Source organism: Epinephelus fuscoguttatus, linkage group LG21, assembly GCF_011397635.1.
Source record: "Epinephelus fuscoguttatus linkage group LG21, E.fuscoguttatus.final_Chr_v1".
NCBI lineage: Eukaryota > Metazoa > Chordata > Actinopteri > Perciformes > Serranidae > Epinephelus > Epinephelus fuscoguttatus.
Genome location: NC_064772.1, coordinates 14,850,969 through 14,868,241, shown reverse-complemented (window position 1 = coordinate 14,868,241; position 17,273 = coordinate 14,850,969). Strand labels below are relative to the sequence as shown.

The window sequence follows — 17,273 nt, the reverse complement described above, 5'->3', positions numbered from 1 at the left end:
GTACTCTATGGAGCAAACTCAGAAAGACCTCCTCAGGTCTCGTCCTATACATCCCCAGAATGTACTTCCTCTTTTACTAGCTCCAACATGAGTTTTAGCAGTTAACCCTATAACAAAGAGTTGACAATATTGAGCGACTAACACTTGAAACAGACTTAAGCAGCTATAAGCAATAACAGTGAATCTCCCCCCGCACACTGCACCAACAGCTGTAGTAATCTCCCCACGCCAGGGCTACTCAGTTGAAAAGTAATTATATATAAACAACAGAAATTAAGAAACACAGACAGATAACTATCAGAGTTGTCTGTCTATTTTTATTCCAATGAGTTAAAGTGCTTTATAATCTTTATACCTACCAGTTAAGCAACTGCAGAAATGGTCCCTGAAGTGCAAGTACACCTGGTTGGGGATCACTTATATAAAAGACAGTCATCTTTTATATTTACAGCAAAATACATTTAAGTTAGATTTGCTTTTCAAACATAAAAAGTCCACTTCTAAGATAGATATATAGAGCCTTTATATACTGAACACCTGATCTTGGATTTTACACAACACTGCTATAGATTTCAATCCCCGTGCACTGCTGGAAATTTATTTTCACCGCAGCCATTAATTAAATTGTTAATTTTTATTTCAGAGACATGAACATGCATACAAACCACATCATAACGAGATGGGATACAGCATTACCGGGATCATGAGCTGTGCTGCTGAATGAAGAATTGGTAACACTGGGCCAGTGAAACCTCCATCCTCCATCCACTAACCATGAGAAGAGCAGAGGAAATGCACGGATGGACAGTAAAAATGAGCATGCCGAGTGTTTTGGCCATGGTTACGGTCTTTTCTATGTTTCCTGGCGGGGTGCTGAGCGATATGAGAGGTACTCAGGGTCTGGAAGCCCAACAATTGGCCCAAGGGTCCACTCATCTGCACCGTCGCCTGAAGAGAGGCTGGATCTGGAAACAGCTGTTTGTCCCGGAGGAAGATCCCACTCCTCGCGTTATTGGCCAGGTACCACTTCAGATTGAATGTCCTCCATGTCCTTGATACACTACTTCCCTTTGAAAATACATGTTTTTTGGTTACCTCGAAAAGAACTGTTTAAAAAACATCAAGCCTTTATATACCCCCTCCTCTTTTTTTTTGTTTTTTTTTAGCTCAAATCCGACTATGACCGAGGCGAGTTTTCCATCAAGTACATATTATCAGGAGAAGGAGCTGGAGATTTGTTTGAGATAGATGAGTATTCAGGTGAGATCCGGACACTGAAGAAGCTTGATCGAGAGGAAAAGGCCTTCTACATCCTTCAAGCTCAGGCTATCAACAGGAGGACCAATGAACCAGAGGAACCCCAGTCCGAGTTCATCATCAAGGTGCAGGACATCAATGACAATGTCCCGCAGTTCCAGAACGAACCATATGTGTCCAGCATCCCTGAGATGTGTCCAATCGGTATGTATGAAAGACAGGGAGGAAGTTATAACGAAAGAGTTTAAAGTGCCAGCAGGCAGGATGAAATTTAAAGGGTCCTTTCACCAGAATTCCAAAATACAATACAGTATTTAGCCATGCAGGTAGTTTGGTTCTATGTGCACAGGTTGTGAGATACAGTATGTCTCTGAGATTAACTCAGTACAGTGACTGTAAAAGGAATGTCATTTCTGATGCTCCAAACCTGGAAGCCTAACATTTAAAAATTTATCAGCATCATCTGTCTCCAAAATCTGTGCCCCTGTTACTCAGTCCTCACTCACTGTAAACAGTTTTTGGAAGTACACTGTACCAAATAAATAGTCCTTGTATAAACAGTTCAGGTCTGTGGATTATTCAGAAGATGTTGCTGATGATTTTTTAAGAGAGCAACTTATGCTCAGACTGAAATATCTTGACATTTTCTTGATAAGTTAGATTTAGTTAAAATCTTTTTCATAGATTTATGAGCGAGCCCTCCAAAATTTTCGAGATTTAAATACAGGAAGCATCTTGGAGGTGGCATTGTAAACAAAGGCTTTCCCAAATATTACAAAAATTTAAGTTAGCATGTTCAATCTTTTTTCCCCTGCGCCATTCCACTTTATTGCACTTCATTTTTATGGAGTCAAATGTTAGTTTCTTAATCAATGTAATTTTATTGACATCTGGTCTAAATTTTGTGTGAATAGCTGCTTTGGAAATACATATAATGACAAAAATTTGACGTTTAGAATACTTATTTCCTATTCCATTTGCATGTGTTTCTACATATGTTTTATACAGTGTCCCAACTTTATAGGAATCGGGATTGTCAAAATGTGTTGCTTATACATTGACTAAAAAAATGTTTTAACACTTTTCAAACTGTGTGCGTTGTACTTCTTGACCTAGTGTCTTTTCCGTTAAATTTTGCCAAACCTCAACAGAAGTTGATAGTCTTGAGTCTCTCTAGCTAGGCTTCCTATTGATTTCAAATCCAAAAAAGGAAGGAGGGCATCTAGGAGGGCATTAGAAAATTCAATAGAGCATGGACCTGTTTGTTTGTTTTCGCCACCCACACTGCAAAGCTGAAACACCAAATAATCATAAATAGCCCACTGCAGAGTAGCCACCTTGTGCTAGAACAGATTAATGAATGCTTATTATGTAATGCTGGTAGGCTCATTTAGACTTAATGGGCTGTGTGTGTGAGGCTCAATATGTTACGTGGCTTCAGACAATTTTTGGGAGGGATCAAAACTCTTGCTGTTTACCTTGTAAACATTTTTGTTGGAGGGATCTTTCAACATTTCGGGAGATACACTTGTTAGTTTTCTTGCCAAGAGTTAGACAAGAAGATACAACTCTCATGTCTTCATGGTAAATATATGGCTGAAACCAGTAGACCATTTAATGCCTGGTTTTGGTAAGTTTTGCTCATGGAATTATTCAAGATTTAAATGTGTCGCTATATTATTCGAACAAACAAGTGATTGCTTAGTAATAAACTTACCATTTTCTTTTGAGCTAATAAAAAGTTGGAAATGGCTTTATTATTTCTAAGGATATACTTTTAAAATGAATTCTCTTGAGTTAAATCTTGACTGATGACGATGAACAAAAGGTTATATGAATGTCTGTCATCTGTCCCCATTCAGGAAGTTAAAAGTATTGGATTCTAAATCGTAGCTTGGATGCCTTTATGGATAAATGTCTTAAATAATATGATTATAACCACTGCCCTTTTATACCACAAACATTACCATTTCAATTTATATGTAATCTGCTTTTGCAGTGTAATATCTCACTCGTAATAAATCATAATGCATTTGACTCGGAAAGAGAGGACGAGAGAGGGGAAAGTTGGAGTGTGGGTGACTGAAAATAAGAAATGCTGCCTATAAGGAAAAAACCGAGGGCTTTCTGGGGGGAAAAGAATGAGACACACAAGAGGAATGAGGGAGAGGATATGGTCACTGGAGAAAAGGGTAGTAAGTGTGAAAGATAGAGAGCTGAAACTGAATCAGAGTGCGTTGGAGAGAAAACAAGCAGCAGGTGGATGGTGAGAGAGATGTCGCTATAGGGCTGGAGAGGTTGTCACACACACCTGCACAGCCTTACCGAGTTGTGAAAGGCCAACACTGCTCCCCCACCGCCTCCTCCCCAACCCTCGTCCCTTTGTCAACATCCCTCCTCTAACCCTACCACACCCCCCCCCCCCCCCCCCCCCTTCCATTTCCACTGCTCCCCCCCTGAGCCAGACAGACAGACCCTGCGGGACTGTGGCATAATCACTTTATTTCCCTGTCGACTGGAACTGCTGCCTGAGCTAACTCTGACTGTGTGATCCACTTCCCCCCCCACAGGGACCACAGTGGCCCAGGTGACAGCCACAGATGCTGACGATCCCATGTTCGGAAACAACGCCAAGCTCATCTACTCCATCCTGCAGGGGGAGCCCTACTTCTCTGTGGAGCCAAAGACGGGTACAGATACAGAGGCTTTGAAGTCGGAACTCTACCGTCATAATCAGTGGAGGCTGCACAAATCTCTCAACATCCACAGTTTGGGCTATTAGGGAGGCGCACTAGAGATTTGGCTTTGCAGAAATAATGTTTAACTTTTATAACAAGTGGGTTTAAAAAAATACAGAAGGGCAGAGATGTTTCCAATCTCACTGCTGAGACTGAAAACTGTTTTGTCTTTGGCTCGCTCCCTCTGGTCCAAGTCACTTTTGACAAGTCATACACTACTTATCACTTTGAAAATTGTATAAATTCCCCTGGCAACTTTCTATCTCAAAACAACTGTTAACAGATATAGTGACTTTTTAAGACCATTGGGAAAAATGTGAGTGTTTACACCCCTGACAAGAAATTGGTTCAACCCATGCCAATGCATGTACTTTTACACTTTTTATTGGTGTGATACAGAGGTCAGCTGTAGCGCTTCCCACACACATTGTTGACCTGAACTGTAAAGAGTTGGGGGAGGGCAATATTGACGTAAGAAAAATGTGTTTAAATGCAAATGAATGCAGTGTTTAAAAGGGCAAATCTGACTCTTTTTTGGGAACCAATTGTTAGTTTTTATTAAGGAGTGGGCAGCAGTTGATAAAAGTTGAAGCTTTGCTTATTGCTTCAGTTAACCTGTAAGGATAAGCCAAGATAATTTACATTTTCCTTATTGTCAACAAATCCCATGAAAAGACCAAAAGCAGCAGCAAATGATCTCACACACAAGTATTGTCTCTGTTGCCAGAGTCTGAAATATCTTATTCCACTGTGTCATAGAGCCCCATTGTGTCCAAAACCTATTTAGAAATCATCAATGAGCCACACTGTTGCACTGCAGTCACATGTTCCTTCATTGCAAAGAACATGGGCACTTAACAGTCCCGATAAACACACACATTAAACCAAATATGTAATAATCCACCACTGAAAATAGTCCCCAATAAATGTTTGATACTACTCCTGTTTGTGTAACATTTGCTAAAAACTAGATGTTCAAAGAAATTATTTAGATAGTTAGATAGATAGATAGATAGATAGATAGATAGATAGCATACAAAAACACAGATACACATAGGGATAAAGAATATAGGTGTGAGAATAAAATAATAAGATAGTCTAGTCCTAGGACTTCTACAGAGAGCTGTTACTACAGACACGCTTATTATGGTCGTGCAAACTGACAGTGCAGGTACTGAAATGTATGGTGATTAAATTTAAGTGTAAGAGCAGCGCAGGAGTAATGAATACTTTGCTATGGATAATAAATATAAAGTTGAAGATAAATATATGTACAGATACCAATGTAAATACAGATTTTTTAGAAGGTGCTTCTAAGTAAAAACTGTATTACATTAGGAATGCTGGAAATATGAAATGTAAAATGCACAGAAGATTAAAAATGAAATGCTAACATAAGGTGATTATCTAAATAAATAAATTAAAATGCAAATAGGATGTAAATATCTAAAGAAATGCAAATTGCCCAAGGCTAACATAACCACTAACTGATAGACAGTCCAGCAGCCTAAAGAAATAAGATACAGTCGGTACTTAGGGGAGCACCTACAAAACGTCACAGTCCTTTTACATCAAGGGTGGAAACAAAGCATTCGCTACCAGTGGCGTAATGAGGCCTGGGCATCTGGGGCCTCAGCCCTGAATGTTTTATGAATAGCCTTAGATCTAAGTATAGAGGCTGTATGTATGTATGTATTTCAAAAATAAGAATAGGCTTTATAATTAAAAAAGCTCTGGATATAATAATGTTTCATTCCATTCATGCTTTCAAGTCCTCAAAGATAATAGGATATTGTTGACCAAAAATGCGAATTTTGGGTTTTCTCTTTCATTTTTTTCATTTTGTATAATCGCCTGTACTGCAAGAGAGAGAGAGTGCACCGGTAATCACTTTAATGTTGCTGCCGGTATAGTACTCCTATGTACTGCTAGCTAGTTTAATATATCACAATACATCACCATTTTTCAGTGGATTATATTTTGTATCATTAATCTGAGTTTTCAAAGTAACTAGCATAAAATGGAAACTCACAAGCACCTTGAAATTCTCTCAATTTTAATGATAGCAGTTGCAAAGAATTATTTTTCAACCAATATTTTTAACAACAACCAAAAAAACACACACACTGTATTAGATGTCAGAGAGCATTCAAAAAGCATCACAATAGGGGCTGTTCATCAAAAAAATGTTCAGATGTAGCTCTCAACATTTACTACCATGTTGAAGGGTCGATGTGTGGCCTTCTGCATGTCAAATAAACTTAAAAATCCTAAGTTAAAGGGTAATTTTCCAAACTGGACTCTATATTCCCATGTTTTAATGTCTAAGGGTCTAATGGGAACAACATTTTTTGAAACTGGTCCAGTTTTAAGTGAGAGCCACTGCTGCAGTGTAACCACACAGGGCAAGTTTGCACTGTCAGTGCACATCCACTCAAAGTGTTTGTTTTTAGACTTAGACTTACTTTATTCGTCCCAGAGGGAAATTCATTTCCACTAACTGTACATTTACAGAGATCGATCATAAATATCACACACATCACACACATCACAAAACATCACATGTTCATTTACAGAGGTGGACACTTTGAGTCAACGGGATCTCTTGTTCAGCGCAGCTATGGCTGCTGGGATCAGGCTCTTCCCGAGTCAAGCTTTCCTAAATTTAAGTGTTTGGTATCTGCGCCCTGAGAGTAATGGGATGAGGTATTGGTTGAGTGTGTGTGTGGTGTCCCGTTCTATTGATTTTGCAAAGCGTGTAATGGACCTGTAATTTAACTCTGTGAGGTTGGGTGTGGGAAGACCAATGATTTTGGAAGCGGTGTGTGTAATGCATGTGAGTTTGGCCCGATTGGTGACGGAAAGCATGGTGAAGAAATATGTGAAACAGTACAGAAGGATTGGTTGAATGATGCTTTGGTACAGAAGTAGCAGTAGATGGGGGGCGACATAGAGTCCTTTGAGTTTTCGAATAGCTGATAGTCTTTGTTGGCTCCTTTTTTGTATGTCTCTGGTGTGCTGATCGAAATTGAGTTTATTGTCCACAGTTATGCCCAAGTATTTAAAACAGTCCACTGTTTCAACTGTTTGATCGTCAATGGGGTGCTGAGGTGAGGGGGGGATGATCATTATTTCTTTGGTTTTACTGACGTTGATGTGAAGATAGGAAGTTGCGGATGAGATGGATCAGACAGGGGCAATGTTGAGATGGTGCAGTTTCCGGATCAACAGGTGTTACTGGATCGTATTGAAGGTGGAACTGAAGTCCACTGACAGGCTGAGATTGTTCTTCTAAGTGTCTGACAACATTATGGAAAGGTTTCCTACAGAGACAGACCTTTTGTTAAAGTTGGAAATAACCAGAAACGGCCTCAAAATCGCTATCATTAAACCACCAGACTCCTTTTAAATGAACAGCAGTTTTTTCATTGTAAAACAAACTTCATTCAAAATGGACAGAAACAAAATAAAACTCACAAAAACCATGTTGGTTCAACTTTCCACTGTTCCAACAATTACCAGCTCTGGTTTGGTTGAAATAAAGCATTAATTCAACAAGTTAGATCTGAAAATATGCTGGCTCTATACATGCTAAAATTACTGTTTATTCAAATATATTCTGATGGGTTTGGCGATGGAGACTAAAAGGATCTAACGTTTTATCCAAACAGTGTTAGATTGGTTAGCCACTGGTAAAAAGGTTGTGAGTATCCGATGACCTGTAATTTTCGAGGCTGCAAATCCCCATGTGGTGACATTAAGAATTGATGGATTATACAGTGGGCCACTGGGCACAGACCCAAAGTGTCAAATTAACATGTACCAACCACGAGGAGACATAAAAAGACCAAAATGAAATGCAAAGGAACTGCAAAGAGACACAAAACAACTACAAACAGGGGCTAAATAGCAACAAAAAGACACAAAACAACCACGAAAGAGGAGGCAAACCCCCACAAAGTCTGTCCATCTTGCTCCTTCGTAGGAGAGGTGTTGGGGCCTTTTGGATATCTGTGCTCAGGGGCCCAGTGTCTCATAATCCGCCCATGATGATATAGCACATGGTCAAAACATAGGCTAATGGCTAATGGTGTTGAGTAACGTCAGTGCTGCTTAACTGTCTCATAACATGCTGGTCGATTACATCATAGTGTAATGGCTGTAGGGTACTGATATTATGGTAAGGTTAATTAATCATATCTATAGTTAATGTAATAGTGTCTATTATGTGAGTTTAAAAGCCGGGCTCTGCCATCATTTACAGGCTGGAGGAAAGGACTGTGTTCCCCTTCTTTGACCCATCTCCCCTTAAAACTACGACAACTTTATCTATATATTTGTATATTTGCAGTGTTGGAGGATGTATTCAGTTCCTTTATATAAGTAAAAGTTCTAATACAACAAGTAAAACTCCTGCATTGAAAATGTTACAGGAAAATGTACTAAAATTATTAAAAGTAAAAGTACCCAAAGTAGAGAATTTTATCAAAAAAGCTGCCAAAATGTTCTGTCATCAAATAGATAATTAATCAACCAATCATTTTAGCTGTACTTGTATAAACTGTTGGATAGTAAAACATCATTTTTTATAAACTCAACTCATTTTTTATGCAAAAGGGTCTTAGTTTATAAAGTAACTAGTGGTTAAAGTTGTCAGATAAATGTAGTGAATTAAAAAGTCTAATATTTCCCTCTGACATGTAGTGGAGTAAGAGTATAAAAGAAAAGATTCAAGTAAAGTACAAGTACCTCAAATTTGTACTTAAGTACAGTACTTGAGTAAATGTTCTTAGATTCATTCCGCCAGTGTATACCTTTGGCCTCTTTATGGACTTGAGACTGACAGACTGACAAATTGTTAATTTTGGTCTTTACGAGGTAAAGAATAAAGAAAAACATCTGCTGCATCCTTGAAAAATAAAAAAGCTTTTTTTTTTTTGACGCTACTACCTGGCCAGGTGGTTAAGTCAGATGCGTTCACAATACAACAGTTGACTGACTCGATATTGCAGATGTTGAATGGCTGCTGAAAAGCTAATGTCAAGTAAACACAAGATTAGATTAATGGTTGAAAAGATGACTTCTGATTTGAAAATAGCATTTGATCATCTTGATTGAAATTGTTTTTCTGTTTAGTGTCGCCCACAGCCTTCACTTTGGCCAGACAGAGGAAGCATTAGTCATCTTAAAGCCCTCTTGATATTTCTGTGTATTGATAAAATATGCAGACTTCACATTAATTGTGGTGCCGTTTGACTGCAAGCGCTCTGGTAGACTACTTGAAGTGCTTGTAAACAAACAGAAGCCACCCACAGATGCACTTGATGCCGTCTTATTGAGCCTCTTGTATACCTCCTCTCTGTCTTTCTCCCCCACCTGCAGGGATCATTGTAACATCTTGGCCAAACATGGACCGAGAGGCCAGAGAGCAGTACCTGGTGGTGGTGCAGGTGAAGGATATGCTGGGCCTCAGCGGCGGTTACTCCTCCTCCACCACCGTCACCGTCAGCCTGACTGATGTGAATGACAATGGGCCCACATTCCAACACCGTGAGTCACTTATATGAGTCACAGTGATGCAAACACCAGGCCATACACACTGTGGGAATCAATGAAAAAAGCACAAAGCGGGGCAGACTGCGAGGACATGTTTAATATTATACCTAAGAGGCATTTATTTGATCACACTTCTCCTGTTCGGGTGGGTGGTTCGTGCTGCCGCTGGCGCTGCATTCGGCTGTGCGCATTCTGTTATTCAGCCGGCAGCCAAAATTAAAAGGAGACAGTCAAAGAATGAGATGGAGAGAGTGAACGAGACAGGGAAGGAGATGGGGATGTTCATCTGCGCGTGCACGTGTACATGCGTCGCCCACTGGACGGATTTAATCATTCACACATGAAAGGACATTTGTCATGACCTTTAGAAACAAACCTAGCCCTTCTCAGCGATAAACCTCGCTAAATGAATGCCCTGGGAAGAAATCAATTCTGTAGAAATGAGAGAGCAAGGATGATACCTTTAACTATTAATGTCACATTCACATTCATTGCCAGAGCTACTGTATCCCACGGATTCCATGTTGAGTCAAAAGGCCTTATAAATATTGTATGACCACACTTCACTTTGAACTGTGCCCTCTGTTTTGTAACATAATTGGTAATTATTATCAGCAGGGATTTTTTTTTTCCAGGAGCAGCTGGTTGCTGTTGAGTTCCTCCCAGTTGTGGCAGCCATCCAAATGGAGTCACTCAAAGACACAATCACATTTTCTCATCTTCTTATTAGAGTTAGGCTGGGATTATGTGCAGTTGCCACAACTTATCTGTGACTCACACAAATTGACCCTCCACCACAATGTTCTCCCTCCTTATCACTTTAGCAGACTCTCTTGACTAGCTATTAACAACACTCCTGTGGGCTGCATTTTAGCGGAGAAACTTTTTTATTTGTTGTTTTTCTCCAAACGTGAGTTATCATAACGCACAGCAAAAGTACCAATGTGGTATCATCCAGATTTTGTATTCCTTTTGATATCCTATTCCAGCGTTCTGCTGCTAATGGTGTCAACATGAAGGATTTTTTTCCTTTTGTTTCCTCAGACCTGTACACCTTTGCCGTGCCTGAAAATGCAGCTGTAGGCACTACAGTGGGCAGAATTATGGCACAGGATGGAGACATTGGTGTCAATGCCAGGATGAGCTACAATCTGGAGGATGACCTGGAGGAAAGCGCCACGTTTCTCATCAAAACAGACCCAGTGACGCAGGAGGGAGTGGTTGTGCTCGCCAAGGTGAATACATGTACCAGACATATCTCTTTCTGTAGAATATGCTGAACAAAAATTTAAATGTAGCACTTTGGTTTTTGTTTTCATTTTTCACAGGTTTAAGAGCTAAGACTTTTTTATGCACTCCAAAGATATATTTCTCTTCTCTTCTTTTGGCTGCAAATTTGTTAAAATTAGTGTCTGTGAGCACTTCTCCTTTCCCAAGAAAATCCATCCACCTGACAGGTATGGCATATCATTACTACATAGATGTGCCTTGGGATGGTCACAGTAAAAGACCACTCTAAAATGTGCAGTTTGATCACATAGCACAATGCCACCGATGCCACAAGTTTTAAAGGAAGTGAGCCATCAGCATGCTGACTGCAGGAATGTCCAGCAGATCTTTATTTCACTATCATAAGATGTCTCCAATGTCAGTTCCCTGAATTTGGCAGTACATTCAACCGGCCTCACAACCTCACAGGTCAGTTACAATAACAAATTGCTGTCAGGTCAAGACATCAGCTGTTCAGGCGGCTGATCTCAGATTTTGCAGGCAAAGACACTGGATGTGGAGGTTCTGAGCTGGTGTGGTTACAGTGGTCTGCAGTGCTGAGGATGGTTGGATGTACTGCCACAAGTCACATAACAACAGCTTATGGTTGCTCATGGGCAACAACAACAGCTCTGGTTGACATTCCAGCAAAAGACACATTTTAGTGGCCTTTTATTGTGACTTGTGAGGCTGGTTGGATGTACTGTCAAATTCAGGGAAATGACATTGGAGCCAATTGCGCACTCCCTCAAAACTCGCGACATCTGTGGCATTGTGCTATGTGATCAAACTGCACATTTTAGAATGGCCTTTTACTGTGACCATCCCAAGGCACATCTGTGTAGTAATTATGCTGTTTATTGGCATCTTGATGTGCCACACCTGTCAGGTTGATGGATTTTCTTGGGAAAGAAAAGTGCTCACTTTTAACAAATTTGCAACCAAAATTTAAGGGAAATATGTCTATTGAGTGCCTTAAAAAATTTAAGATCTTTATGTTATACCTGAGAAAAATGGGGGCAAAAACAAAACTGTTGCATTTAATTTTTTGTTCAGTATATGTTCATTTTAGTCTGATGTTTAAAAAGTAGAAGTGTAACCAGAAATCATAGTGTGGGTGGGCACAGAGGCCATTAGGCTCTGAAACATTATTTTTACAAAAACTCCTTTTTTAATCTCCAGAGTTGAGGATTTAATTAACATTACAGACACCAACGCAATCAAAATTTAAAAGATCATTACACCTGATAGAGGGCAAGGCAACATATCCTGGCACTGTGCGCAGACACAGACAGCTGGCAGAGACAACAGCAGCAGCAGCATCAAAACCGACCAGACGCAACAGTGTAACAGCCTGGCACAGAGACCCAACAATCACACAGTCTCACACCTGGCAGCAGCAGCACGAGTCCTTTACAGGTCATGAACATATAGCAACAGTCTGGACCCATATGCACAATAAACTATCAGCCACAACATAGAAACAGAGAATGTAAATATGTTACTTTGATGATTGCACATCAGCGCATCCAGTTGGCACACTGGAGGAGTTATCAGTGTACAGTTTGTTGGGTTTGGGGACAAGGGTTGCAGCTGGGAAAGTGGAAAACAGAAGGAAACAATTCTATGTGACGAAAAAAAATCCACATACCAGCACCTCTAAAGCTCACTCATTAACACGCTCATGGTAGCCATGAGGAATTATGAAGGCTGGGGCAGAACTTTCCAAAGTGAACCCCTCATCCACACCCACTCTAATATTACCACCACCCACCGATCCTTAACTTTAATACCAACATGGGCAGTTTCAAATAAGCTCTTGGCCTCTAAAAATATTTCTAAAATCCAGTGTTATATAAGTTGGTTATTACAAAACACAGAAAAAATGTGGTTCAAAAAAGTCTGTCGCAGTTATATTCCTCTTTTTACCTCTAAACAAGACAAAAGGAGAAAACAATGCCCTCCAGTTAATAATCAAAGAAAATTAAAATCAAACTTAATAAACTGAAGAAATCACTACAAAGCATCGAATCATAAGATCAAATCATGCATGAACAAATACACCTAAATCTATCTATCACTGCTTCCAAATCCACTGTTTGAAATGTGTTAATTTATGCTTTTCAAAGACTACTTAGGGACCCCAGTATGCAGAAATATTCAAATACACGCTAACACCCTGCTTAAAAAAAAAAAAAAAAAAGACAGAAAAAGAAAGTGACAAATGACAAGTTGTGATTTTATGGGCCGTTATGTTCCCTACTGATTCTTACTGTGGGCGGTTACTTTCTAAGGTTTCTGCAAGTTGCCTGGAAAGACAGGACTACAGAAGATGGTGGAAGAGGTATTACCTTGTATACTGTAACACTTAAATAAAAAGCCTAGTCCCAGTTAAACACCCAGTCCCTTTTAGTAGCCTGGTGTAGCTACACATTTTGACATATAAAGGCCTGTCTCAATTAAATACCCAGTCCCTTTTAGTAGCCTGGTGTGGCTACACATTTTGACATATAAAGGCCTGTCTCAATGAGACGCCTAGTCTGGTTGCCAAGCAGTTCTTTTTTCTTTTCTTTTTTGTTATTGAAGTTCTTCCGTTACTATTTCTTCAGTCTTCAGGTCCTCAGATCAAAATAATCAAAAGGGTTTTTCATAAACATTAATCCAAGTTGTGAATATTGTTTTAACAGGATAAAGTAGTGTTGTGTCAGTATGTCAGGTGCTATAATCCTTGAGTGCCATAACTCTCTCTATCTCTGATGCGCTGTCTGTCAGAGCCAGATCAAATGAATGATTCATAATTGATATATTGTCTGAAGCCTTTTTATACAAGTAATATTCATACTGTTTTAAACAAACAATTTGATTGTATTTCCTGATCTTTGCTGAGCAACAGTTTGGTGTGAAAGGAATTAAAGGCCTGTCCCATATAGACGCCCTGTCCCAAATGTAGGCCTGGTTGATTTCAGTGATTTAAGCAACTACTAATTGAAGTTTTACGGTAAATACCTGTAGTATTGTTACCTTTGAGTAAAAGAAGCAATACTACAGTGTGGAAATACGCATAAGCACGTAAAAGTACAAAAGTATCAACATCAAAATATACCTATAGTGCCAAAAGTCAATCATTATGCTGAATGGCCCATTTCAGACTTTTACATATTTTGTGATGTAGTGGTAGTATGGTGTAGTGGTTAGAGTACTCGTCTTCCATGTGGACGGTCTGGGGTTAGAAACAAACCAACTGGTCCAGCACAGGGTCCAGATTTCTCCTTAGTCATTAGTTCGAGGTCCACACAGTATATTACATTTAGCTTCATACTTGTGTTTGGCCATGTCATCGAGCTAGTTTGCTGTCTCTGTCAAATAGCTGTCCATTAGTAACTTACCCTACAGCAGGAAACGGCACTTTAAAAATGTACTGCACTTAAAAATAAAGTACAATTTTTTACAAACTTGATGCGTTTGCAAGTCGCTTTTAGTCCATTCAGAATGGACACGTGACCCACTTTGGGAGCGCAACTCACCAGTTGGGAACCACTGCCATATGGGTTATTAAAAAAATCACATACATATTCAACAAGCGCAACTGCTCTAGCTTTAATTTAATAAGTAATCAACCTTCTACTGCTCCTGAAAGCAGCGGCTCTCTCTGTCAACTTTACCCTTCTCGCTTAGTTAGTTTGCTTGTCACCATCTGTTTATGGAAATACACATGTTCTGCCTGTGTAGTTCCTACTTGATGCATGTCCACAAACTGTATGATAGTCCTACCATTCTGAGGTGAATGGTAAAAGAGTGAAGTGATCTTGCCCGATTAACCAATATTGTGTAGCAGGCCACAACAAGAATATTTTAGGAGACAAGCGACGGGTCATTTAAAATCTGTCTGTGGGCCACAATTAGCCCCTGTGCGGGGCAATTTGGACGTGTCTGCCTTACCACTACCTTCACAGCAGCTTAAAAAATGAGTGTGCCACAGCTTCTTAAAGACAATAAAGCCGGCATCCAATTATTTTCACAAGAGGAGGCCAACATTTTATCAGGGTGGCCATGGCCTCCCTTGGCCACCCCTTGGGGGCGCCACTGCTGGAAAGTCCTCAATATATTAGGTAATCAAATATAGATTGATGCTGGATGATAGATTACTGTTGTTTTCCTCTTGAACTTGTGCTTCATACTGTATGTATTCCCACACACAGTATGCCTCTGTAGCACAGGAGATTTCAATTTAGATGCCGTGATAATGAAATAAAAAACACATTATTGATTTTGTCTCTGAATCATTTTGGGAATGCAGTAATGGTTTGCATGCTGTTTTCTTATTACTGGCATCATAATGTTTCTCAAAAACGCAGCATTATTTAAGTGCGTGCTCACAGCTGGTAGCTTATTGACATTGACTAAACAATTTTAACATCTAGTCTGAGTTGTGTCCTGCTCCCACGGGAATAATCATCTGTCTTAAGTACAAGTTGGCAAAGCAGATTTGAAAAGTTGTTACTCTTTGATGTTTTAGTGATGAGAAGGTGTTATCTGTATTGATATGAATTGTTAAGAGGTATTTCTTTCCTTCACAGCCTTTGGACTTTGAAACTAAAAGACGTTTTGTCATGGCCGCAGAGGCAGTCAACGATCAGGTGGACCTTCGTTTTCTGACTCTGGATGAGTTCAGGGACAGGACGACACTCAAGATTGTTGTGAAGGACGTGGATGAGCCGCCTGTCTTCCTCTCAGCGCTCTACGAGTGGAAAGTTCCTGAAAATGCAGCTGTGGGAACCGTGGTTGGCAGCGTTAGTGCCAGAGACACTGACACAGTCAACAATCCCATCAGGTACAGTAATGTGAACAGTCTAAACTAGGAAGAATGGCATCTGCCACCCAACTGCAAGTATGATAATGACAAGGTAGATACCCAAGCTGGTGGGGGCGGAACGTCCCTAGACAGCTTCCTCCACAGGGTGAAAAATCATTCCATTTCAAATAGTGTTACTGGCTCGGCGCATCCATTTTTACCCTTGATCTCTGGATACCCTGTACATGGTCATATTTATCTCATATTACTTTAGTAGGAAATGAGCCCTGCTGAATAAATCATGACGATTTTTTTTATACCTCACAGGCTTTTCTATCTATTGCCGTGGTATTATCACAAAGCAACGTGGCTAGGACGTGGGAATGTAATAAAGCACCATACGAGGTGGCATATGGAATTGAGATTTGCAGTCATTTGCAAGTGGGGCACGTTGCAGAAGAGACAGCAGCAGTACTGGTGCCTGTAGTCCATCTCAGCAGAGCTTAAGAGTGGCAGGTGCTGCATATCATCCTCAGCCTAGCGTCTATTACTGTCCCTTTAGAGACAGTGCCTCATTGATTAATAAATTCAGGCAGGCATTTTAGGGGTTTCCACAGTTCTACTAAACATGATTAAGTTTGCTCTGGTCAAATTGGCTTATTTTCCATGTTATTATCAGCAAAGTGGCTCACAGTAATGAGACATTACTCAGTGTGTTCTCTCTCCCTGTTACCCTAATTCACCATGGTGTTATAATCACTTATATTAATTAGTGTTAAAGGTATAGTAGTGTGAAAGACCTGTGTAGTAACAACAATATCTCCTTAATAAACACTTCTGCTTGCTTTGTCTGTGGATGATAAATTTATGTTTTTTTATAGTTTATTTGTACATTAAAAAATTGCAGGCCTTAACTTGTCACCCACTATCAGAAAACAAGACACAAGGATGTGTATTTTGTCACCGCAGCTGCACCACCTTCAACTTTGTGGATACAGACTATAATTCAATTCCAAAAAAGACTGAACAAAGTTTCTCTATGTTTACAAGATTCCCTGTCTCACTATTTTTAAATGATATTTCCTCACTGAAGACAAATAAAAAACAGGTCCGCGGTCAGGTTTGAAATAATATTCAATTAAAATAACAGGAAAATACACCAAATTGTTTTTATGCTGTCTGTACGAGATGCTTTGTTTTCAGTGTTGCTGTCTCTGTGTCACACCAGCTTGTTGGATATCTGTCAATAGATTTAAAAAAAAATGAGCAGTTTGCCTAATTAATCTCCCTGTGGTATCACAATGTTTTGTTTGCCCAGGAAACAACCTTGCCTGCTAAATGTGTGTCTCCGTGATTTTTCTTCCAGATATTCAATTGACAAAAGGAGTGATAACTCAAAAGCTTTCAAAATAGACCCAAACAATGGAACTATGACTGTCGCTAGAGGTTTGGATCGAGAGACTGCAAACTGGCACAATGTGACTGTTGAAGCCAGGGAAACAAGTAAGGATGAAGCCAACCATGACGCATTTAAACTTATCTCAAACTAGAATATATTCACAGCAATGTGTTGATTACAAATATTTGTCTAGAGCAGTGATTCCCAACCAGACATATCACAGGGGTGATTTGAGTTAGCTGTACCTGAACAACACCTGTTG

At 39.7% G+C, this 17,273-nt stretch overlaps 1 protein-coding gene across 2 annotated transcripts in view; it reads left to right on the top strand.

Moving 5' to 3' along the window:
* Positions 1–17,273, top strand: part of cdh19 (cadherin 19, type 2) — a 42,601-nt gene that overhangs the window by 12,249 nt on the left and 13,079 nt on the right. For both annotated transcript variants that reach the window (XM_049565215.1, XM_049565216.1), the window contains exons 2-8: positions 644–1,020; positions 1,167–1,461; positions 3,828–3,947; positions 9,378–9,545; positions 10,596–10,786; positions 15,398–15,651; positions 16,979–17,115. In XM_049565215.1, coding sequence (XP_049421172.1) covers positions 775–1,020; positions 1,167–1,461; positions 3,828–3,947; positions 9,378–9,545; positions 10,596–10,786; positions 15,398–15,651; positions 16,979–17,115 — 1,411 coding nt within the window. In that variant the 5' untranslated portion in view covers positions 644–774. The remainder of the gene's footprint in view (positions 1–643; positions 1,021–1,166; positions 1,462–3,827; positions 3,948–9,377; positions 9,546–10,595; positions 10,787–15,397; positions 15,652–16,978; positions 17,116–17,273) is intronic.